Genomic DNA, 26,224 nt, shown 5'->3' with positions numbered 1-26,224 from the left:
TGTATACCAATTATTCCCTCAACTGCCACATTACTAACCTTTGCATTCAAATCACCCATCACTATAACCCGGTCTTGTGCATCAAAACCACTAACACACTCATTCAGCTGCTCCCAAAACACTTGCCTCTCATGATCTTTCTTCTCATGCCCAGGTGCATATGCACCAATAATCACCCATCTCTCTCCATCAACTTTCAGTTTTACCCATATTAATCGAGAATTTACTTTCTTACATTCTATCACATACTCCCACAACTCCTGTTTCAGGAGTTGTGCTACTCCTTCCCTTGCTCTTGTCCTCTCACTAACCCCTGACTTTACTCCCAAAACATTTCCAACCACTCTTCCCCTTTACCCTTGAGCTTCGTTTCACTCAGAGCCAAAACATTCAGGTTCCTTTTCTCAAACATACTACCTATCTCTCCTTTTTTCACATCTTGGTTACATCCACACACATTTAGACACCCCAGTCTGAGCCTTCGAGGAGGATGAGCACTCCCTGTGTGACTCCTTCTTCTGTTTCCCATTTTAGAAAGTTAAAAATATAAGGAGGGGAGGATTTCTGGCCCCCCGCTCCCGTCCCCTCTAGTCGCCTTCTACGACACGCGAGGAATGCGTGGGAAGTGGGAAGTATTCTTTCTCCCCTATCCCCAGGGATATACATACACAGACATATACATATATACGCATGTACATATTCACACTTGCTGCCTTCATCCATTCCCGTTGCCACCCCGCTAGGAAAAGACAACAAAGGCCAAATTCTTTCACACTCAGTCTCTACCTGTCATGTGTAATGCACCAAAATCACAGCTCCCTTTCCACACCTAGGCCCCACAAAACTTTCCATGGTTTACCCCAGACGCTTCACATGCCCTGGTTCAATCAAGCGACAGCACTATTATGCTGATATAGATCACTGGTTATGGAGTAAGCTGCTCACCATTTTTATAAAGATAGAAATCATGGCAAAATAGCAGCTTCAGTGTTTTGCAAGATGATTGTCTTTTTTCTTTGATCCTCCACTTTTTATGTAAGTTAATGATAATATATAAAGCTAATTGGTATTCTAGTTAAATTTGTATGATGAATGATGATTTTAGCTGTTTATAATCCTATGTGAGTAAATTATGTACCTTTTATGGTAAAATAGTTTTTCATATTTTCCTGCTTTTCATTTAAATCATTTTTATCTAGTATATAGGGTTTTCAAGGAAGTTTATTGCCAGATTCAGAAAAATATATCTCCGTTTGATATAGGAAAGATACTAAAAATTTCATACTGATGATTTCATTTTTTGGTGGATGATTTACATTTATTAGGGCTTCCCCTGAAAATGGACTACATATCAAGTGGGAAAAGATTTGATTTAGCTAATTGATAGAGTTGTTTGGTAAGTATTATTTTAGTAATTGTTTTACTGATTGTTCTCTGGGATTATCATGTGCAAAAATCATTTTTATTTGAAAAATATGTATAGCAGCATTTTGTGAAATAGAAACAATATTTCTCTGTTTTCTTGGGGCTTACAAAAGACCCTCCCTGGATTCCTGAAGAATGCACCCTGTTTCTGAATCCTAAATTTACTACCTCAAAAGAGAAATCAATAAGGAAAAAGAAAATGGAATGTGAGGTAAAAGTTAAAAACAAGAGAATATGTAGTGTTTGAGAAGTGTTGGCATAGAGAAGCATGCAGAGATATAGGAGAAAAACATGCACAGACTTTTTTTTTACTAGATTTTGAGAAATGGGGAAACTAGGATATTTATTGAGAATGGATATGATATATCTGTTTTTATTTCTTCTGATGGGAGGCATTTGATAGCTGTTTAATTAAAGAATAGCTGAGATGTCATGCAGAGTTCTCTTACATTCTTTATGTTACTACTGTAGTTGGTCTTTTAGCCCTAGCATGCATGGAGATGGCTTATGATTTTGTGTTTGGGGAAGATTGTTCATTCGGTATTTTGCCCAGAAAGTAGGTGATGATATGTACGAAAAGAGAAAGGTAGATCAATAGGAAGGTGAAATTTTGAATATGCAGAGGTTGTCAGTTAAGAAACTAGTATGGAAAGTGTATTTAATCTAGAGAAAGTAAGCTAATAATCACATTAACCTTTTTTCATTTGAAATATCCATGAAAAAATTACAGAGGCCCTCAACAGGTTACTGAAGGCAGTGATAGATTTTTGCGTAGGAAAATGTGATATTATGTACACTAATACTAATACTGCACCATCAGCCACCGTGGGTGCTCTGGCTGTGGGAACTGTTTTAGGGTATTCATCACCTGCTGGGGCACAGTTGCTAGCCAACTCAACTGATGGATCACTGCACTTAACCACAACTGAAAATATGTGGTTCTCATCCTCAATGAATCTGGGAGCACTTTTAGGAGGTCCTGTCGGTGGTGTGTCTCTCAACATTCTGGGTAGACGGGGCACCATGCTAGCCTCAGTATTACCCTATATTGTTGGCTGGCTTCTCATAGGTATGTGCATTTGCTTTCTTTGTTAGTCTTTTTTTTATCATTCGTAAGTAACTGGTACCAGCTGTGTAATAAAAATGTCGTGTGTAAGAGACTATACATATATCTTTTCTTTCTTTCATACTTGTCTGTCAATTCCCTAATTAGTAATGTTGTGCTAGAAACAGATGAAGAAAGTGTACATTCACTCTCATCCATTCTTGAGTAGTCATGTACAATCCATTGAAAGCACAGCCCCTTACATCTGCCACCCTACCATCATAGATTCAGCAAACCCCCAAAAGTGCTCTTTCCATCTCCTCTTCACCTCATCCCTACCTGTTACCACTTCCTATATGTCCCCTTCACCAAAGTTCTCATGTGTTCATTTGTTTTTCTCACACTATTTCATCCCAAAGATCTTATTTTCCCTGAATTTTGCTGATACTCACCCTAACTCATTTGCCCTATTTTTTAGCCCTTGTATCTTCCTTGACTTTCTCCTGCTTTCTCTTGTATATCTCCCAGTCACCTGCACTCACACACCTTCCCTTCCTTCATCTTTCTTTTTGTCTCTCACTGGCAACTTTATTTCATCATTCCACCTCTCATTACCATTTCTCATTCTTTCATTATTGCCCCATGACTCCCTAGGTGGAGCAGTTAGCATTCCTGACCATAACCCATTCACAGGCTTCCCAGGGGCAACCACATAGGTTCTAATCCTGGCTATAGCAGTAGGTCCACAGCTAACCCAGCTGTTCATTCACCCTTATAGGGGTTGGTCAATAAAATGGGTACCTGGCTGAGGCTAGGGTATATATATTATCATTATTATTATTTATTTATTTATTCATTTATAGTGTTGGGTGATTTGAATGCAAAGGTGAGTAATGTGGCAGTTGAGGGAATAATTGGTATACATGGGGTGTTCAGTGTTGTAAATGGAAATGGTGAAGAGCTTGTAGATTTATGTGCTGAAAAAGGACTGATGATTGGGAATACCTGGTTTAAAAAGCGAGATATACATAAGTATACTTATGTAAGTAGGAGAGATGGCCAGAGAGCGTTATTGGATTACGTGTTAATTGACAGGCGCGCGAAAGAGAGACTTTTGGATGTTAATGTGCTGAGAGGTGCAACTGGAGGGATGTCTGATCATTATCTTGTGGAGGCTAAGGTGAAGATTTGTATGGGTTTCCAGAAAAGAAGAGTGAATGTTGGGGTGAAGAGGGTGGTGAGAGTAAGTGAGCTTGGGAAGGAGACTTGTGTGAGGAAGTACCAGGAGAGACTGAGTACAGAATGGAAAAAGGTGAGAACAATGGAAGTAAGGGGAGTGGGGGAGGAATGGGATGTATTTAGGGAATCAGTGATGGATTGCGCAAAAGATGCTTGTGGCATGAGAAGAGTGGGAGGTGGGTTGATTAGAAAGGGTAGTGAGTGGTGGGAGGAAGAAGTAAGAGTATTAGTGAAAGAGAAGAGAGAGGCATTTGGACGATTTTTGCAGGGAAAAAATGAAATTGAGTAGGAGACGTATAAAAGAAAGAGACAGGAGGTCAAGAGAAAGGTGCAAGAGGTGAAAAAAAGGGCAAATGAGAGTTGGGATGAGAGAGTATCATTAAATTTTAGGGAGAATAAAAAGATGTTCTGGAAGGAGGTAAATAAAGTGCGTAAGACAAGGGACCAAATGGGAACTTCAGTGAAGGGCGCAAATGGGGAGGTGATAACAAGTAGTGGTGATGTGAGAAGGAGATGGAGTGAGTATTTTGAAGGTTTGTTGAATGTGTTTAATGATAGAGTGGCAGATATAGGGTGTTTTGGTCGAGGTGGTGTGCAAAGTGAGAGGGTTAGGGAAAATGATTTGGTAAACAGAGAAGAGGTAGTAAAAGCTTTGCGGAAGATGAAAGCCGGCAAGGCAGCGGGTTTGGATGGTATTGCAGTGGAATTTATTAAAAAAGGGGGTGACTGTATTGTTGACTGGTTGGTAAGGTTATTTAATGTATGTATGACTCATGGTGAGGTGCCTGAGGATTGCCGGAATGCGTGCATAGTGCCATTGTACAAAGGCAAAGGGGAAAAGAGTGAGTGCTCAAATTACAGAGGTATAAGTTTGTTGAGTATTCCTGGTAAATTATATGGGAGGGTATTGATTGAGAGGGTGAAAGCATGTACAGAGCATCAGATTGGGGAAGAGCAGTGTGGTTTCAGAAGTGGTAGAGGATGTGTGGATCAGGTGTTTGCTTTGAAGAATGTATGTGAGAAATACTTAGAAAAGCAAATGGATTTGTATGTAGCATTTATGGATCTGGAGAAGGCATATGATAGAGTTGATAGAGATGCTCTGTGGAAGGTATTAAGAATATATGGTATGGGAGGCAAGTTGTTAGAAGCAGTGAAAAGTTTTTATCGAGGATGTAAGGCATGTGTACGTGTAGGAAGAGAGGAAAGTGATTGGTTCTCAGTGAATGTAGGTTTGCGGCAGGGGTGTGTGATGTCTCCATGGTTGTTTAATTTGTTTATGGATGGGGTTGTTAGGGAGGTGAATGCAAGAGTTTTGGAAAGAGGGGCAAGTATGAAGTCTGTTGGGGATGAGAGAGCTTGGGAAGTGAGTCAGTTGTTGTTCGCTGATGATACAGCGCTGGTGGCTGATTCATGTGAGAAACTGCAGAAGCTGGTGACTGAGTTTGGTAAAGTGTGTGAAAGAAGAAAGTTAAGAGTAAATGTGAATAAGAGCAAGGTTATCAGGTACAGTAGGGTTGAGGGTCAAGTCTATTGGGAGGTGAGTTTGAATGGAGAAAAACTGGAGGAAGTGAAGTGTTTTAGATATCTGGGAGTGGATCTGGCAGCGGATGGAACCATGGAAGCGAAAGTGGATCATAGGGTGGGGGAGGGGGCGAAAATTCTGGGAGCCTTGAAGAATGTGTGGAAGTCGAGAACATTATCTCGGAAAGCAAAAATGGGTATGTTTGAAGGAATAGTGGTTCCAACAATGTTGTATGGTTGCGAGGCGTGGGCTATGGATAGAGTTGTGCGCAGGAGGATGGATGTGCTGGAAATGAGATGTTTGAGGACAATGTGTGGTGTGAGGTGGTTTGATCGAGTAAGTAACGTAAGGGTAAGAGAGATGTGTGGAAATAAAAAGAGCGTGGTTGAGAGAGCAGAAGAGGGTGTTTTGAAATGGTTTGGGCACATGGAGAGAATGAGTGAGGAAAGATTGACCAAGAGGATATATGTGTCGGAGGTGGAGGGAACGAGGAGAAGAGGGAGACCAAATTGGAGGTGGAAAGATGGAGCGAAAAAGATTTTGTGTGATCGGGGCCTGAACATGCAGGAGGGTGTAAGGAGGGCAAGGAATAGAGTGAATTGGAGCGATGTGGTATACCGGTGTTGACGTGCTGTCAGTGGATTGAATCAAGGCATGTGAAGCGTCTGGGGTAAACCATGGAAGGCTGTGTAGGTATGTATATTTGCGTGTGTGGACGTATGTATATACATGTGTATGGGGGTGGGTTGTGCCACTTCTTTCCTCTGTTTCCTTGCGCTACCTTGCAAACGCGGCAGACAGCGACAAAGCAAAAAAAAAAAAAAAAAAAAAATATATTTCATTTATTTTGCTTTGTCGCTGTCTCCCGCGTTTGCGAGGTAGCGCAAGGAAACAGAGGAAAGAAATGGCCCAACCCACCCCCATACACATGTGTATACATACACGTCCACACACGCAAATATACATACCCGTACATCTCATTGTACACATATATATACACACACAGACACATACATATATACATATGCACACAATTCACACTGCCTTTATTCATTCCCATCGCCACCTCGCCACACATGGAATAACATTCCCCTCCCCCCTCGTGTACGAGGTAGCGCTAGGAAAAGACAACAAAGACCCCCATTATTATTTTTTTTTTTTTTTGCTTTGTCGCTGTCTCCCGCGTTTGCGAGGTAGCGCAAGGAAACAGACGAAAGAAATGGCCCAACCCACCCCCATACACATGTATATACATACGTCCACACACGCAAATATACATACCTACACAGCTTTCCATGGTTTACCCCAGATGCTTCACATGCCTTGATTCAATCCACTGACAGCACGTCAACCCCGGTATACCACATCGCTCCAATTCACTCTATTCCTTGCCCTCCTTTCACCCTCCTGCATGCTCAGGCCCCGATCACACAAAATCTTTTTCACTCCATCTTTCCGCCTCCAATTTGGTCTCCCTCTTCTCGTTCCCTCCACCTCCGACACATATATTCTCTTGGTCAATCTTTCCTCGCTCATTCTCTCCATGTGCCCGAACCATTTCAAAACACCCTCTTCTGCTCTCTCAACCACGCTCTTTTTATTTCCACACATCTCTCTTACCCTTACGTTACTTACTCGATCAAACAACCTCACACCACACATTGTCCTCAAACATCTCATTTCCAGCACATCCATCCTCCTGCGCACAACTCTATCCATAGCCCACGCCTCGCAACCATACAACATTGTTGGAACCACTATTCCTTCAAACATACCCATTTTTGCTTTCCGAGATAATGTTCTCGACTTCCACACATTCTTCAAGGCTCCCAGAATTTTCGCCCCCTCCCCCACCCTATGATCCACTTCCGCTTCCTTGGTTCCATCCGCTGCCAGATCCACTCCCAGATATCTAAAACACTTCACTTCCTCCAGTTTTTCTCCATTCAAACTCACCTCCCAATTGACTTGACCCTCAACCCTAATGTACCTAATGACCTTGCTCTTATTCACATTTACTCTTAACTTTCTTCTTTCACACACTTTACCAAACTCAGTCACCAGCTTCTGCAGTTTCTCACATGAATCAGCCACCAGCGCTGTATCATCAGCGAACAACAACTGACTCACTTCCCAAGCTCTCTCATCCCCAACAGACTTCATACTTGCCCCTCTTTCCAAAACTCTTGCATTCACCTCCCTAACAACCCCATCCATAAACAAATTAAACAACCATGGAGACATCACACATCCCTGCCGCAAACCTACATTCACTGAGAACCAATCACTTTCCTCTCTTCCTACACGTACACATGCCTTACATCCTCGAGAAAAACTTTTCACTGCTTCTAACAACTTGCCTCCCACACCATATATTCTTAATACCTTCCACAGAGCATCTCTATCAACTCTATCATATGCCTTCTCCTGATCCATAAATGCTACATACAAATCCATTTGGTTGCGAGGCGTGGGCTATGGATAGAGTTGTGCGCAGGAGGATGGATGTGCTGGAAATGAGATGTTTAAGGACAATGTGTGGTGTGAGGTGGTTTGATCGAGTAAGTAACGTAAGGGTAAGAGAGATGTATGGAAATAAAAAGAGCGTGGTTGAGGGAGCAGAAGAGGGTGTTTTGAAATGGTTTGGGCAGATGGAGAGAATGAGTGAGGAAAGATTGACCAAGAGGATATATGTGTTGGAGGTGGAGGGAACGAGGAGAAGTTGGAGACCAAATTGGAGGTGGTAAGATGGAGTGAAAAAGATTTTGTGTGATCGGGGCCTGAACATGCAGGAGGGTGAAAGGAGGGCAAGGAATAGAGTGAATTGGATCGATGTGGTATACCGGGGTTGACGTGCTGTCATTGGATTGAATCAGGGCATGTGAAGCGTCTGGGGTAAACCATGGAAAGCTGTGTAGGTATGTATATTTGCGTGTGTGGACGTATGTATATACATGTGTATGGGGGTGGGTTGGGACATTTCTTTCGTCTGTTTCCTTGCGCTACCTCGCAAACGCGGGAGACAGCGGCAAAAATATATATATATATATATATATATATATATATATATATATATATATATATATATATAGTATACCGGGGTCGACGTGCTGTCATTGGATTGATTCAGGGCATGTGAAGCGTCTGGGGTAGACCATGGAAAGTTCTGTGGGGCCTGGATGTGGAAAGGGAGCTGTGGTTTCGGGCATTATTACATGATAGCTAGAGAATGAGTGTGAACGAATGGGGCCTTTGTTGAATTTTCCTAGCGCTACCTCGCACACATGAGGGGGGAGGGGGATTGTATTCCATGTGTGGCGAGGTGGCGATGGGAATAAATAAAGGCAGACAGTATGAATTATGTACATGTGTATATATGTATATGTCTGTGTGTGTATATATATGTGTACATTGAGATGTATAGGTATGTTTATTTGCGTGTGTGGACGTGTATGTATGTATATGTGTATGGGGGTGGGTTGGGCCATTTCTTTCATCTGTTTCCTTGCGCTGCCTCGCAAACACGGGAGACAGCAACAAAGCAAAATATATAAATGAATAAATTATCATTATTATTATTGGTTCCCAGTGAATGTCGGTTTATGGCTAGGATGCGTGATGTCTCCATGGTTTAATTTTTTATGGATGGGTTGTTAGGGAGGTGAATGCAAGAGTTTTGGAGAGGGGCAAGCATGCTGTCTGTTGTGGATGAGAGGGCTTGGGAAGTGAGTCAGTTGTTGTTTGCTGATGATACAGCGCTGGTGGCTGATTTAGGTGAGAAACTGCAGAAGCTGGTGACTGAGTTTGGTAAAGTGTGTAAAAGAAGAAAGCTGAGTGTAAATGTGAATAAAGAGCATGGTTATTAGGTACAGTAGGGTTGAGGGACAAGTCAGTTGGGAGATAAGTTTGAATAGAGAAAAACTGGAGGAAGTGAAGTGTTTTAGATATCTGATAGTGGATTTGGCAGCGGATGGAACCATGGAAGCGGAAATAAGTCACAGGGTGGGGGAGGGGGCAAAAGTTCTGGGAGCGTTGAAAAGTGTGTGGAAGGCGAGAACATTATCTTGGAAAGCAAAAATGTGTATGTTTGAAGGAAAAGTGGTTCCAACAATGTTATATGGTTGCAAAGCATGGGCTATAGATAGGGTTGTGCAAAGGAGGATGGATGTGTTGGAAATGAGATGTTTGAGGACAATATGTGGTGTGAGGTGGTTTGATCGAGTAAGTAATGAAATTGTAAGAAAGATGTGTAATAATAAAAAGAGTGTGGTTGAGAGAGTAGAAGATGTATTGAAATGGTTTGGTCACATAGAGAGAATGAGTTAGGAAAGATTGACAAAGAGGATATATGAGTCAGAGGTGGAGGGAATGAGGAGAAGTGGGAGACCAAATTGGAGGTGGAGGGATGGAGTGAAAAAGATTTTGAGTGATCAGGGCCTGAACATGCAGGAGGATGAAAGGCATGCAAGGAATAGTGTGGATTGGAAGGATGTGGTATACACAGTATTTACTTTTTATACTGTGTCGCTGTCTCCCGTGTTAGTGAGGTAGCGCAAGGAAACAGAGGAAAGAATGGCCCAACCAACCCACATACACATATATATACATACACGCCCACACATGCACATATACATATCTATTCATTTCAATGTATCCATACATATGCATACACAGACAAATACATATATACACATGTACATATTCATACTTGCTGCCCTCACCCATTCCCATCGCTACCCCACCACACATGAAATGGCAACCCCCTCCCCCCGCATGCACGCGAGGTAGCGCTAGGAAAAGACAACAAAGACCACATTCGTTCACACTCAATCTCTAGCAGTCATGTGTAATGCACCGAAACCACAGCTCCCTTTCCACATCTAGGCCTCATGAAACTTTCCATGGTTTTACCCCAGACACTTCACATGCCCTGGTTCAATCCATTGACAGCACGTTGACCCCAGTGCACCACATCGTTCCAATGCACTTTATTCCTTGCATGCCTTTCACCCTCTTGCATGTCCAGGCCCCAATCACTCAAAATCTTATTCACTCCATCCTTCCTCCTCCAATTTGGTCTCCCACTTCTCCTCGTTCCTTCCACCTCTGACACATACGTCCTCTTTGTCAATCTTTCCTCACTCATTCTCTCCATGTGACCAACCATTTCAATACACCCTCTTCTGCTCTCTCAACCACACTCTTTTTTATTACCACACATCTCTTTTACCCTTTCATTACTTACTCGATCAAACCACCTCACAGCACATATTGTCCTCAAACATCTCATTTCCATCACATCTATCCTCCCCTGCACAACCCTATCTATAGCCCATGCCTTGCAACCGTATAACATTGTTGGAACCACTATTCCTTCCAACATACCCATTTTTGGTTTCCAGGATAATGTTCTCGCCTTCTACACATTCTTCAATGCTACCAGAACCTTCACTCCCTCCCCCACCCTGTGACTCACTTTCGCTTCTATGGTTCCATCCACTGTTAGATCCACTCCCAGACATCTAAAACACTTCACTTCCTCCTGTTTTTCTCCATTCAAACTTACTTCCCAATTGACTTGCCCCTCAACCCTACTATACCTAATAACCTTGCTCTTATCCACATTTACTCTCAGCTTTCTTCTTTCACACACTTTACCAAACTCAGTCACCAGCTTCTGCAGTTTCTCACCCGAATGAGCCACCAGAGGTGTATCATCAGCGAACAGCAGCTGACTCACTTCCCAAGCCCTCTCATCCACAATAGATTGCATACTTGCCAGTCTATCCAAAACTCTTGCATTCACCTCCTAACAACCCCATCCATAAACAAATTAAACAACCTTGGAAATGTATAGGTATGTATGTGTGCATGTGTGGATGTGTATTTATATACATGTGTATGTGGGTGGGTTGGGCCATTCTTTCATCTATTTCCTTGTGCTACCTTGCTAACGTGGGAGACAGTGACAAAGTTTTTTTTTTTTTTTTCTTTTTTTATACTTTGTCGCTGTCTCCCGCGTTTGCGAGGTAGCGCAAGGAAACAGACGAAAGAAATGGCCCAACCCCCCCCCCCATACACATGTACAATACGTCCACACACGCAAATATACATACCTACACAGCTTTCCATGGTTTACCCCAGACGCTTCACATGCCTTGATTCAATCCACTGACAGCACGTCAACCCCTGTATACCACATCGCTCCAATTCACTCTATTCCTTGCCCTCCTTTCACCCTCCTGCATGTTCAGGCCCCGATCACACAAAATCTTTTTCACTCCATCTTTCCACCTCCAATTTGGTCTCCCTCTTCTCCTCGTTCCCTCCACCTCCGACACATATATCCTCTTGGTCAATCTTTCCTCGCTCATTCTCTCCATGTGCCCAAACCATTTCAAAACACCCTCTTCTGCTCTCTCAACCACGCTCTTTTTATTTCCATACATCTCTCTTACCCTTACGTTACTTACTCGATCAAACCACCTCACACCACACATTGTCCTCAAACATCTCATTTCCAGCACATCCATCCTCCTGCGCACATCTCTATCCATAGCCCACGCCTCGCAACCATACAACATTGTTGGAACCACTATTCCTTCAAACATACCCATTTTTGCTTTCCGAGATAATGTTCTCGACTTCCACACATTTTTCAAGGCTCCCAAAATTTTCGCCCCCTCCCCCACCCTATGATCCACTTCCACTTCCATGGTTCCATCCGCTGACAGATCCACTCCCAGATATCTAAAACACTTCACTTCCTCCAGTTTTTCTCCATTCAAACTCACCTCCCAATTGACTTGACCCTCACCCCTACTGTACCTAATAACCTTGCTCTTATTCACATTTACTCTTAACTTTCTTCTTCCACACACTTTACCAAACTCAGTCACCAGCTTCTGCAGTTTCTCACATGAATCATCCACCAGCGCTGTATCATCAGCGAACAACAACTGACTCACTTCCCAAGCTCTCTCATCCCCAACAGACTTCATACAAAGTATAGTATAGTAATAATATAGTAATATAGTAATAATGTAGTATAGTAATAATGATAATAATAATAATGTGTGGAAGTCGAGAACATTATCCCGGAAAGCAAAAATGGGTATGTTTGAAGGAATAGTAGTTCCAACAATGTTGTATGGTTGCGAGGCGTGGGCTATGGATAGAGTTGTGCGCAGGAGGATGGATGTGCTGGAAATGAGATGTTTGAGGACAATGTGTGGTGTGAGGTGGTTTGATCGAGTAAGTAACGTAAGGGTAAGAGAGATGTGTGGAAATAAAAAGAGCGTGGTTGAGAGAGCAGAAGAGGGTGTTTTGAAATGGTTTGGGCACATGGAGAGAATGAGTGAGGAAAGATTGACCAAGAGGATATATGTGTCGGAGGTGGAGGGAACGAGGAGAAGAGGGAGACCAAATTGGAGGTGGAAAGATGGAGTGAAAAGGATTTTGTGTGATCGGGGCCTGAACATGCAGGAGGGTGAAAGGAGGGCAAGGAATAGAGTGAATTGGAGCGATGTGGTATACAGGGGTTGACGTGCTGTCAGTGGATTGAATCAAGGCATGTGAAGCGTCTGGGGTAAACCATGGAAAGCTGTGTAGGTATGTACATTTGCGTGTGTGGACGTGTGTATGTACATGTGTATGGGGGGGGTTGGGCCATTTCTTTCGTCTGTTTCCTTGCGCTACCTCGCAAACGCGGGAGACAGCGACAAAGTATAAAAAAAAAAAAAAAAAAAAAAAAAAAAAAAATAAGTTCTTTTCTTTTCTTTCAAACTATTCGCCATTTCCCGCATTAGCGAGGTAGCGTTAAGAACAGAGGCCTGGGCCTTTGAGGGAATACCCTCACCTGGCCCAATTCTCTGTTCCTTCTTTTGGAAAATTAAAAAAAATGAGAGGGGAGGATTTCCAGCCCCCCGCTCCCTCCCCTTTTAGTCGCCTTCTACGACACGCAGGGAATACGTGGGAAGTATTCTTTCTCCCCTATATATATATATATATATATATTTATTAATTTATTTATTTATTTTGCTTTGTCGCTGTCTCCCGCATTTGCAAGGTAGCGCAAGGAAACAGATGAAAGAAAATGACCCAACCCACCCCCATACACACGTATATACATACACGTCCACACACGCAAATACACATACCTATACATCTCAACGCACACATACATATACACACACAGACACACACATATATACCCATGCACACAATTCACACTGTGTGTGTGTGTGTGTGTGTGTGTGTGTGTGTGCCTGTGTGTGTCTGTGTCAGAGGTGCAGGAAACAAGGAAAAGCGGGAGACCAACCTAAAGGTGGAAGGATGGAGTGAAAACGATTTTGAGCAATCAGGGCCTGAACATACAGGAGGGTGAGAGGCTTGAAAGGAATAGAGTGAACTGGAACAATATGGTAAACTGGGGTCGACAAGCTAGCAATGGACTGAACCAGGGCATGTGAAATGTAAAAGTATGGGAAGAAAAACAAAAGTGAAGTGTAGGTAAAGCATGCCCAATGGTGTCTGCATTTAATTGTATACAGATGTAGTGGAATACGTATTTCAGTGCAATAACCAAAGTATTTTTATTATTATTTTTTTTTTTTTTTTTTTTTTATACTTTGTCGCTGTCTCCCGCGTTTGCGAGGTAGCGCAAGGAAACAGACGAAAGAAATGGCCCAACCCCCCCCCATACACATGTATATACATACGTCCACACACGCAAATATACATACCTACACAGCTTTCCATGGTTTACCCCAGACGCTTCACATGCCTTGATTCAATCCACTGACAGCACGTCAACCCCGGTATACCACATCGCTCCAATTCACTCTATTCCTTGCCCTCCTTTCACCCTCCTGCATGCTCAGGCCCCGATCACACAAAATCTTTTTCACTCCATCTTTCCACCTCCAATTTGGTCTCCCTCTTCTCCTTGCTCCCTCCACCTCCGACACATATATCCTCATGGTCAATCTTTCCTCACTCATCCTCTCCATGTGCCCAAACCACTTCAAAACACCCTCTTCTGCTCTCTCAACCACGCTCTTTTTATTTCCACACATCTCTCTTACCCTTACGTTACTCACTCGATCAAACCACCTCACACCACACATTGTCCTCAAACATCTCATTTCCAGCACATCCATCCTCCTGTGCACAACTCTATCCATAGACCACGCCTCGCAACCATACAACATTGTTGGAACCACTATTCCTTCAAACATACCCATTTTTGCTTTCCGAGATAATGTTCTCGACTTCCACACATTCTTCAAGGCCCCCAGAATTTTCGCCCCCTCCCCCACCCTATGATCCACTTCCGCTTCCATGGTTCCATCCGCTGCCAGATCCACTCCCAGATATCTAAAACACTTCACTTCCTCCAGTTTTTCTCCATTCAAACTCACCTCCCAATTGACTTGACCCTCAACCCTACTGTACCTAATAACCTTGCTCTTATTCACATTTACTCTTAATTTTCTTCTTCCACACACTTTACCAAACTCAGTCACCAGCTTCTGCAGTTTCTCACATGAATCAGCCACCAGCGCTGTATCATCAGCGAACAACAACTGACTCACTTCCCAAGCTCTCTCATCCCCAACAGACTTCATACTTGCCCCTCTTTCCAAAACTCTTGCATTTACCTCCCTAACAACCCCATCCATAAACAAATTAAACAACCATGGAGACATCACACACCCCTGCCGCAAACCTACATTCACTGAGAACCAATCACTTTCCTCTCTTCCTACACGTACACATGCCTTACATCCTCGATAAAAACTTTTCACTGCTTCTAACAACTTTCCTCCCACACCATATATTCTTAATACCTTCCACAGAGCATCTCTATCAACTCTATCATATGCCTTCTCCAGATCCATAAATGCTACATACTAATCCATTTGCTTTTCTAAGTATTTCTTACATACATTCTTCAGAGCAAACACCTGATCCACACATCCTCTACCACTTCTGAAACCACACTGCTCTTCCCCAATCTGATGCTCTGTACATGCCTTCACCCTCTCAATCAATACCCTCCCATATAATTTACCAGGAATACTCAACAAACTTATATATATATATATATATATATATATATATATATATATATATATATATATATATATATATATATATTTTTTTTTTTTTTTTTTTTATACTTTGTCGCTGTCTCCCGCGTTTGCGAGGTAGCGCAAGGAAACAGACGAAAGAAATGGCCCAACCCCCCCCCCCCCATACACATGTATATACATACGTCCACACACGCAAATATACATACCTACGCAGCTTTCCATGGTTTACCCCAGACGCTTCACATGCCTTGATTCAATCCACTGACAGCACGTCAACCCCGGTATACCACATCGCTCCAATTCACTCTATTCCTTGCCCTCCTTTCACCCTCCTGCATGTTCAGGCCCCGATCACACAAAATCTTTTTCACTCCATCTTTCCACCTCCAATTTGGTCTCCCTTTTCTCCTTGCTCCCTCCACCTCCGACACATATATCCTCTTGGTCAATCTTTCCTCACTCATCCTCTCCATGTGCCCAAACCACTTCAGAACACCCTCTTCTGCTCTCTCAACCACGCTCTTTTTATTTCCACACATCTCTCTTACCCTTACGTTACTCACTCGATCAAACCACCTCACACCACACATTGTCCTCAAACATCTCATTTCCAGCACATCCATCCTCCTGCGCACAACTCTATCCATAGCCCACGCCTCGCAACCATACAACATTGTTGGAACCACTATTCCTTCAAACATACCCATTTTTGCTTTCCGAGATAATGTTCTCGACTTCCACACATTCTTCAAGGCCCCCAGAATTTTCACCCCCTCCCCCACCCTATGATCCACTTCCGCTTCCATGGTTCCATCCGCTGCCAGGAATGCAGGAATTGTGGAGAGAGGAGCGAGTATAAAGTCTGTTGAAGATGAGAGGGCTTGGGAAAGAGTCATTCGTTGTTTGCCGATGATATAGCTCTAGTGGCTGATTTGTGTGAGAAACTGCAAAAGTTTGGAAGAGTGTGTGAAAGGAGAAAGTTGGGAGTAAATATGAATAAGAGCAAGGTTATTAGGCTCAGTAGGGTTGAGGGACAAGTTAAATGGGATGTAAGTTTGAATAGAGGAAAATTGGAGGAAGTGAAGTGTTTTAGATGTCTGGGAATGGACTTTAGCAGCAGCTGGAACCATGGAAGTGGAAGGGAGTCATAGGGTGGGGAGGGTGCAAAATTTCTGGAGGCAATGTAGAATGTGTTTAAAGAAAGAACATTATCTCAGAGAGCAAAAATTGATATGTTTGAAGGAATATTAGTTCCAACAATGTTATATGGTTGTGAGGCATGGGCTATAGATAGGGTTGGACAGAGGAGAGTGGATGTGTTGGAAACAAAATGTTTGAGGACATGTGGTGTGTGGTGGTTTGATCAAGTGAGTGATGAAAGGCTAAGAGAGATGTGTGGAAATTAAAACAGTCTGGTTGGGAGAGCAGAAGAGGGTGTATTGAAATAATTTGGACACATGGAGAGAATGAATAAGGAAAGATTGATAAAGAGGATATCTGTGTCAGTGGTGGAGGGAACAAGGAGAAGTGGGAGACTAAATTGGAGGTGGAAGGATGGAGTGAAAAAGATTTTGAGCGATCAGGGCCTGGACATACAGGAGGGTGAGAGGCTTGCTAGGAATAGAGTGAATTGGAACAATGTCGTATACTGGGGTCGACGTGCTGTCAGTGGACTGAACCAGGGCATATGAAGCATCTGGGGAAAACCACGGAAAGGTCTGTGGGGCTTGGATGTGGTTAGGGAGCTGTGGTTTTGGTGCATTACACATGACAGCTAGAGACTGTGTGTGAGCAAATGTAGCCTTTTTGTCTGTCTTCCTGGCACTGCTTCATTGAAGCTAGGGGTAGCGATGCTGTTTCTTGTGGGGCGGGATAGTGACAAAAATGGATGAAGGCATGCAAGTATGAATATGTACATGTGTATATATGTATATTTCTGTGTATGTGTATGTATATGTATGTATAAGTTGATATTTATATGTATGTATATATATGTGCATATATGGGCGTTTATGTATATATGTGTGTATATGAGTGGATGGGCCTTTCTTCATGTGTTTCCTGGTGCTACCTCGCTGATGCAGAAAGCAGCGATTATGTATGATAATAGTAGTAGTATATAAAATATAGTTTTTATTCATACTTGTTCGGTTTCCCCTAATTAAAGAGGTAGCACCAGGAATAGACAAAGAAAGGCCTCATTCACTCACATCCTATTTCTTGCTGTCATGTCCAATGTGCTTAAACCAAAGCCCACTATCCACAACCAAACCCCATGGACCTTTCCATGGGACCAGTTCTCATGCCCTGGTTCAGTTCATTGACAGCATGTCACCTCCTGTATACCACATCATTCTAGTTCACTCCATCCCGTGCCCCCTTTTCACCCTAATGCATGTTCAGCCCTGTCACTCAGAATCTTTTTCATTCCATCCATCCATCTCCAATTTGGTTTTCCCCTTCTAGTCTCCTCTGTTTCTGACACATAAACCTTTTTTTTTCATTTCAACCTCTCCTCACTCATTCTCACTGTATGCTCAAACCATCTCAGCATGCCTTCTTCAGCTCTCTTAACCACACTCTTCTTTTAACGACACCTCTCTTTACCTCTTCATTACTTACTTGATCAAACACACTTCACACCATGTATTGTCCTCATTATGTCCTATATATGTATGAGAAAATTCTCCAGAAAAGATAGACCCAGAACCCCAAGCTTTTGACTGTATTTCAAGGCATTACCGAGGATAGAGACAGAAAAGTGTATGCAAAACCATAACTTACTCTGTTTGAGGAGTGCATAACTGCTTACCTAAGGAATTTGGAATAGTTGAGTGTATAAGGAAAGGCTGTCAGATTTGCTGCAGCATAACTTTAAGACTCTCATAGTTTAATCTGCATCATATACACATTTAATTAGATTATTCAGTTGTATTTCCTTTTTCATATAACTTTTATATCTTCAGGAGTTAGGTTTGCAAACTCTTGTTGAGCCCTAATTAATTTCTTCTCTCTTTTTCTGTTGCTCTATCTCTCTGTATCAAAATGACCTTTGATTTGGGTATGTTTTTCTCATGCCTTGTTGGTCATTATCATTAAAAAACTTTATTGATGTTTATAGTACAGTACTAGTAACTGTAATAAGAGGATTGTATGGTAAACCTATTTATAAATAAGAAATAATTTCCCAATTTATTTGAATGGAAATGAATCTCTGTACTTTTGGAAATTGGACTTGATTCAGAGGCTGTCCTTAGATATTTTTATTGTTGAATCCTCACCTTTAAAGATTCAACCATGAATATAACATAAATATTCTATAAGAACAGCCTCTAAATCAAATGCAGTCTTCAAGCATATAAGTATGATGAATAACAGTGTAGGCAAGAGGTGCAGTAGTAAGAGTATGACGAAGAGAGCAGACCAGAGTTTGCTGAAAATGTTTGGACTTAAGGAGAGGCTGAGCAAAAATAGATTGACTGAGAAGGTATATAACAGTAGATAAAGGAACAAGGAGGACAGGGTGTCTGAGGAGGTAAAAATATGAAATGAAAAGCCTTTGGAGTGAAAGTGGCTTTGAGATATTAGGGTCTGAACATTCTGGATGGTGAAGCAAGCATGGCTTAAAAAACTGAACTATTCTGGTTTATGGGGATGATGTACTGTTATTGGGTTGAATCTGGGCATGTGGAGTAATCAGGGTAAACCATGGAATAGTATGTTTGGCTTGACTGTAGATGTTGGGCTCTTGTTCAATTTAATTGTGTAACCCCAGGAAAATGCATTATAAAGCTACTGCAGCTTCAAGGGTGTTACAATTTGTAACAGGAATAGATGGTTTGCTTTGGAGTGAGAAGTTTCTTGAGTTTTTTTTACTCATTGATGATATAGTCTCACTTAAGGTGACTTTTCTCCCTTGGAAGAACCAAATGGAGGTGGAGTCTGAGAACACCTGGGATCCATTTTAATGCATTGTAGATGACAGCTAGCTTGGCTGTAAGTAAATAGGACTGTTGTAATTTGTTCTTGTGCTATCTTTCAAGAGGGAAAATGATGAATAAGAATTAAAAAAATTAAATATATGTTTTCACTTTTTAAGCTATGCAGCTTCTAACAAGATTGCATTTCCACAGCCTTTGCACGTAATGTTAGTATGCTGATTACTGGACGTGTTGTGACAGGTTTCTGTGCTGGTGTCACTTCCTTAGTTGTCCCCACTTACATTGGCGAGTATGCCTCAGCTAGTGTGAGAGGAACTCTTGGTGAGTCTCTGAATAACCTTATTAATGAATTACTGTTTTCTTTAATGCAGGGATTTCTTGCTGCGTAATGCTATGGGCAGTTTGATTATAACTAAGTTGCGGTGATATACAAAAGAATTCAAACAGCAACTGACCATTTGATCCCATCTAGGATGTTTGTGATAGTATAAGATATCAGGAACTTACAGATTAGTGTGGTAGAAGTTGGAAGGCATACTGTGTAACAGTTTTTGTATATGGGTAATAAGTGTTATTTCCTAATTGCTTATCCTAATTGCTTATAGATAAAAAGTAGAGAAAAAGGCTATTATTCCCTTCAGACTTTGCTTTTGTGACCAGAACAGTGATACTATGAAATTTATCTATTTCCAGTTGGACAGTGGGCAAATTTGCACATTTTTATTCACATAAAGTCAGAAAAACAATGTATAAATCAAAATTAACGTATTTACACTATTCTTAAAAAAGATTACAAAAAATTTAGAAGTGAGTAGTTTTTTGAGATTTACAATTGTACTGTAAATCGCTTTCACGAATCAGACCCAAATGTAATCTGCCATCATGTTCTTATATGTTCCTCAGTAACAGCATTCAAAGTCCAGAATATCCTGGTGGAAACGCTTGCCTTGTGCCTCCAAATACGCTTCCATCCTGCAGCCCATTTTGCCGTAGTTCTTCACCGTAGTCTCAACCAGCTCCACATAGTTTTTGGCGTTGTGATTGTCGCATGATCCCTACTTTGAGATCTAACTTCATCACTCTCCTGTAGGAGACAGTATCATAAGTTTTCTGAATTTAACTATGTTGTCTTTTCAGTTTTACATGGGTTTTGGTTGTGTTAGGAAACAAGGAATTTGGCATGAGACTTTACACCTGGTTGTCATTGGATGGCAATTCATGAAATGTAGAGACCAAACTTGTGAAACATATTCTAGTTTTCGCCTAATGTATTTAGTGAATAGTTGTTAAACATCTCCATACTGATATGCTGAAAATCAGTTATCTCAGCTGCCATCATACAGGTTGTCTCCTTTATAATTCTCATGGAGCTTTGGCAACAGGTTAGGTAGAATGCTGACTCCCATGTCTCTCTCATACAGATCAGTGTAACGTTATCCTTTTAGATAACACTATCATCAAAGCCCTCTGTCACTACATCCCATCCTCATTCACATGGGTTGAATGTCTTTTTTTCTTATAGATTGAACCTACTTTGGAATATGTCATATATGCATATATATATATATATATATATATATATATATATATATATATATATATATATATATATATATATATATTCCCTGGGGATAGGGATTCCCTGGGGATAGGGGAGAAAGAATACCTCCCACGTATTCCCTGTGTGTCGTAGAAGGCGACTAAAAGGGAAGGGAGCGGGGGGCTGGAAATCCTCTCCTCTCGTTTTTTTTTTTTTTTTTTTTTTTTTTTTTCCAAAAGAAGGAACAGAGAAGAGGTCCAGGTGAGGATATTCCCTCAAAGGCCCAGTCCTCTGTTCTTAACGCTACCTCGCTATCGCGGGAAATAGCGAATAGTATGAAAAAAAAAAAAAAAAAAAATATATATATATATATATATATATATATATATATATTTTTTTTTTTTTTTTTTTTATACTTTGTCGCCGTCTCCCGCGTTTGCGAGGTAGCGCAAGGAAACAGACGAAAGAAATGGCCCAACCCCCCCCCATACACATGTACATACACACGTCCACACACGCAAATATACATACCTACACAGCTTTCCATGGTTTACCCCGGATGCTTCACATGCCTTGATTCAATCCACTGACAGCACGTCAACCCCTGTATACCACATCGCTCCAATTCACTCTATTCCTTGCCCTCCTTTCACCCTCCTGCATGTTCAGGCCCCGATCACACAAAATCCTTTTCACTCCATCTTTCCACCTCCAATTTGGTCTCCCTCTTCTCCTCGTTCCCTCCACCTCCGACACATATATCCTATTGGTCAATCTTTCCTCACTCATTCTCTCCATGTGCCCAAACCATTTCAAAACACCCTCTTCTGCTCTCTCAACCACGCTCTTTTTATTTCCACACATCTCTCTTACCCTTACGTTACTTACTCGATCAAACCACCTCACACCACACATTGTCCTCAAACATCTCATTTCCAGCACATCCATATATATATATGGGAGGGTATTGATTGAGAGGGTGAAGGCATGTACAGAGCATCAGATTGGGGAAGAGCAGTGTGGTTTCAGAAGTGGTAGAGGATGTGTGGATCAGGTGTTTGCTTTGAAGAATGTATGTGAGAAATACTTAGAAAAGCAAATGGATTTGTATGTAGCATTTATGGATTTGGAGAAGGCATATGATAGAATTGATAGAGATGCTTTGTGGAAGGTATTAAGAATATATGGTTTGGGCGGCAAGTTGTTAGAAGCAGTGAAAAGTTTTTATCGAGGATGTAAGGCATGTGTACGTGTAGGAAGAGAGGAAAGTGATTGGTTCTCAGTGAATGTAGGTTTGCGGCAGGGGTGTGTGATGTCTCCATGGTTGTTTAATTTGTTTATGGATGGGGTTGTTAGGGAGGTGAATGCAAGAGTTTTGGAAAGAGGGGCAAGTATGAAGTCTGTTGGGGATGAGAGAGCTTGGGAAGTGAGTCAGTTGTTGTTCGCTGATGATACAGCGCTGGTTGCTGATTCATGTGAGAAACTGCAGAAGCTGGTGATTGAGTTTGATAAAGTGTGTGGAAGAAGAAAGTTAAGAGTAAATGTGAATAAGAGCAAGGTAATTAGGTACAGTAGGGTTGAGGGTCAAGTCAATTGGGAGGTAAGTTTGAATGGAGAAAAACTGGAGGAAGTAAAGTGTTTTAGATATCTGGGAGTGGATCTGGCAGCGGATGGAACCATGGAAGCGGAAGTGGATCATAGGGTGGGGGAGGGGGCGAAAATTCTGGGAGCCTTGAAGAATGTGCGGAAGTCGAGAACATTATCTCGGAAAGCAAAAATGGGTATGTTTGAAGGAATAGTGGTTCCAACAATGTTGTATGGTTGCAAGGCATGGGCTATGGATAGAGCTGTGCGCAGGAGGATGGATGTGCTGGAAATGAGATGTTTGAGGACAATGTGTGGTGTGAGGTGGTTTGATCGAGTAAGTAATGTAAGGGTAAGAGAGATGTGTGGAAATAAAAAGAGCGTGGTTGAGAGAGCAGAAGAGGATGTTTTGAAATGGTTTGGGCAGATGGAGAGAATGAGTGAGGAAAGATTGACCAAGAGAATATATGTGTCGGAGGTGGAGGGAACGAGGAGAAGTGGGAGACCAAATTGGAAGTGGAAAGATGGAGTGAAAAAGATTTTGTGTGATCGGGGCCTGAACATGCAGGAGGGTGAAAGGAGGGCAAGGAATAGAGTGAATTGGATCAATGTGGTATACCGGGATTGACGTGCTGTCAGTGGATTGAATCAGGGCATGTGAAGTGTCTGGGGTAAACCATGGAAAGCTGTGTAGGTATGTATATTTGCGTGTGTGGACGTATGTATATACATGTGTATGGGGGTGGGTTGGGCCATTTCTTTCATCTGTTTCCTTGTGCTACCTCGCAAACGCGGGAGACAGCGACAAAGCAAAAAAAAAAAAAAATATATATATATATATATATATATATATATATATATATATATATATCTTTCTTTCAAACTATTCGCCATTTCCCGCATTAGCGAGGTAGCGTTAAGAACAGAGGACTGGGCCTTTGAGGGAATACCCTCACCTGGCACAATTCTCTGTTCCTTCTTTTGAAAAAAAAAAAAAAAAAAAAAAAAAAAAAACGAGAGGGGAGGATTTCCAGCCCCCCGTTCCCTCCCCTTTTAGTCGCCTTCTACGACATGCAGGGAATACGTGGGAAGTATTCTTAATCCCCTATCCCCAGGGATAATATATATATATATATATGGTATATATGCATATAAGTTGATTCATTTTGCATTCTTTCTTCCTCTCATGACGTTGGCATCAACATCTAACATACTTAAGTATGAGTGTGTGTGTCTCTGGGATTGTCAGAGGGGACTGAGTGAGGAATCATATGTATAAAGGGTTAGATGGTACTGTTACACTTGTGATATCCAGATGGGATCCAGATTGGAACATGTTGGTAAATACTGTTGATAGCATATGAAACAATGGTATAAGTAAAGAGACTAGTTATACTATAGAAATATGCCATCAGGAATAGTTGATTCTCTCAGTTCATTTTTTTCACAGGAAGTGGATTCCAGTTGATGGTAACAATTGGTGTATTGTACTCGTACGCATTAGGAGCAGTTGTCTCAACCTGGCAGGTGCTAGCAGGATTGTGTATAATCCCACCAGTTATCTACTTTATATGTATGTTATTTTCAAAAGAGTCCCCGAGTTTCCTCCTCTCCAAAGGCAAAGAAGAACAAGCAGCAGCTTCCCTTCAGTTCTTCAGGGGTAATGAAGAGTGTATTCTAATCATTTCAGATTCACAGTTAGAGTTCACCCAGTCCCCCAGTCTGATTGTCTGAAGGTCTTGAGATAGTGAAAAAAAGAAAAAGAATTTGTATGTAAGGCAAGAGAAAAAAGAATTTTACCTCCATATTCCCTGCATGTCTTAGAAAACAATTAAATTGGGCCAAAATGGGGGAGGAATAGGAACCACCCCTCACCCTTTCTGTATTTCAATTTCTAGAAGAAGGAAAAGAGGAAAGAGCCAAGAAAGGCATGCTCATCTTCCTTGGAGGCTTAGATTGGGGTGTCTGAATGTATGTGGATGTAAGCAAGATGAGAAGGAAATAGAGATGGGTTGAATGATTGAGGAAAAGAGCCTGAATGCTCTGGCTCTCAATGAAACAAAGCCCAAGGGTAAATGGGAAGAATGGTTCAGAAATATCCAAGGAGTAAAGTCAGGAAAAGCTGAGGAGTTGTGGGAGTATGTGAAAGAGTATAAGGGAGTGAGCTTCAGATTGATGTGGACAAAGATAAAAATGGATTTTGAGATATGGGTTATTATTCGATTATTAGTGCTTATGCATTTGGCCACAGAAGAAAGATCGTAAGAGGCAAGTGTTTTTGGAGCAGCAGAGTGAGTGTGTCAGCAGTTTCGATGCAAAAGACTGGGCATTAGTGATATGTGATTTGACTGCAAAGGAGAGTAATTTGGCAGTTAAGGGTGTAATTGGTGGGGCATGGGGTATTCAGTGATGTGAGCTGAAATGGTAAACACCTTGTAGGATTGTGTGCTAAAAAAAGAACTGATGATCAAGGATACATAGTTTAAAAAGGGACATACTCAAGTATACATATATGTGTTGGAAAGATGGTTATTAAGCATCATTGGATTACGCACTATGATAGGCATGCAGAAGAGAGATTTGTGGATGCGAATGTGCTGAAAGGGGCAGCTGGAGGGAGTATTTTCAATACCATGTGGAGGCAAGGGTGGTGATTTGTAGAGGGTTTCAGAAAAAAGGAAATGTTATGGGTGAGAAGAGATTGGGGAAAGTAAGTAAGATTGGAAAAGACACTTGTGTGAAGAAAAACTAGCAGAGATTGTGTGTGGATTGGCAGAATGTGAGATTAAATGAAGCTAGGAGAGTGGGTGAAGAATGGGAGATATTTAGCAAAGCAGTGCTGGCATATGCAAGAGATGCATGCTTAATGGGAGTTGGGCAAGGAACAAATGATGGTGAATGGTGGGATGATAAAGTTGCTTATAAAAGTGAAAAGAGGTATATGGGCAGTACTTACCGGGAAGGAATGCAGATGATTGAGAGATATATAAGAGAAAGTGGCTGTCAAGAGGAGGGCAAATTAGAGTTGGGGTGAGCGAGTATCAATAAATTTCAGGGAGAAGATGTTTTGCAAGGAGGTTTATAGCATGCAAAAAACAAGAGAACAAATGGGAACATTTATAAAGGGGTAAATAGGGAAATAGTAACTGGTACTGATGCAGTGAAGAGGACTATTAAATGTGTTTGATGATAGATTGGTAGATGTAGGATGTTTGTTTTGGGGTGGTATGCAAAGTGGGAGTCATGGAGAGTGTTTTGATAAAGAGAAGAGATGCTGAAAGCCTTACATAAGATGGAACGTGGCAAGGCAGCTGGAGTGGATGATATGTCTTCTGGAAGGGGGTGGCTACTTTGTTGATTAGTTGGTTAGGATTTTCAGCGTATGTATGGATCATGGTGAGAAGCCTGAGGATTAACAATGCATGCATAATGCCACTGTATAAAGGCAAGGGGGATAAAGGTGAGTTTTTAAACTACAGTGTTGTATGTTATTTGAGTGTCATTGGTAAGTTGTATAGGAATGTAGTGATTAAAAGGTTGAAGGCATGTACAGAGCATCAGATTGGAAAGGAAAAATGTGGTTGTAGGAGTGATAGAGAATAAGTTGATCTGGTATTTGCCTTAAAGAATGTTCGTGAATCATGCCAAGACAAACAGGATTTTTATATGGCATTTATGGATCTGGAGAAAACTTGTTAGGATTGATAGATATGCCTTGTGGCTTGGGAAGAAAGCTTCAAGAAGCAGTGTGATGTTTTTATCAAAAGGGCAAGGCATGTGTGCAAGTAGGAAGAGAGGTGAGTGAGTGGTTCTAGGTAAAGATGGGTC

At 41.6% G+C, this 26,224-nt stretch overlaps 1 protein-coding gene across 2 annotated transcripts in view; it reads left to right on the top strand.

Annotated features, from left to right (window-relative positions):
- LOC139765871 (trehalose transporter 1-like protein) overlaps positions 1–26,224 on the top strand; it is a 60,468-nt gene that overhangs the window by 8,512 nt on the left and 25,732 nt on the right. For both annotated transcript variants that reach the window (XM_071693736.1, XM_071693737.1), the window contains exons 4-6: positions 2,246–2,494; positions 19,465–19,593; positions 23,847–24,056. In XM_071693736.1, coding sequence (XP_071549837.1) covers positions 2,246–2,494; positions 19,465–19,593; positions 23,847–24,056 — 588 coding nt within the window. The remainder of the gene's footprint in view (positions 1–2,245; positions 2,495–19,464; positions 19,594–23,846; positions 24,057–26,224) is intronic.

Source organism: Panulirus ornatus, chromosome 56, assembly GCF_036320965.1.
Source record: "Panulirus ornatus isolate Po-2019 chromosome 56, ASM3632096v1, whole genome shotgun sequence".
Lineage (NCBI taxonomy): Eukaryota > Metazoa > Arthropoda > Malacostraca > Decapoda > Palinuridae > Panulirus > Panulirus ornatus.
This window is presented reverse-complemented; position numbering and strand designations above follow the sequence as displayed.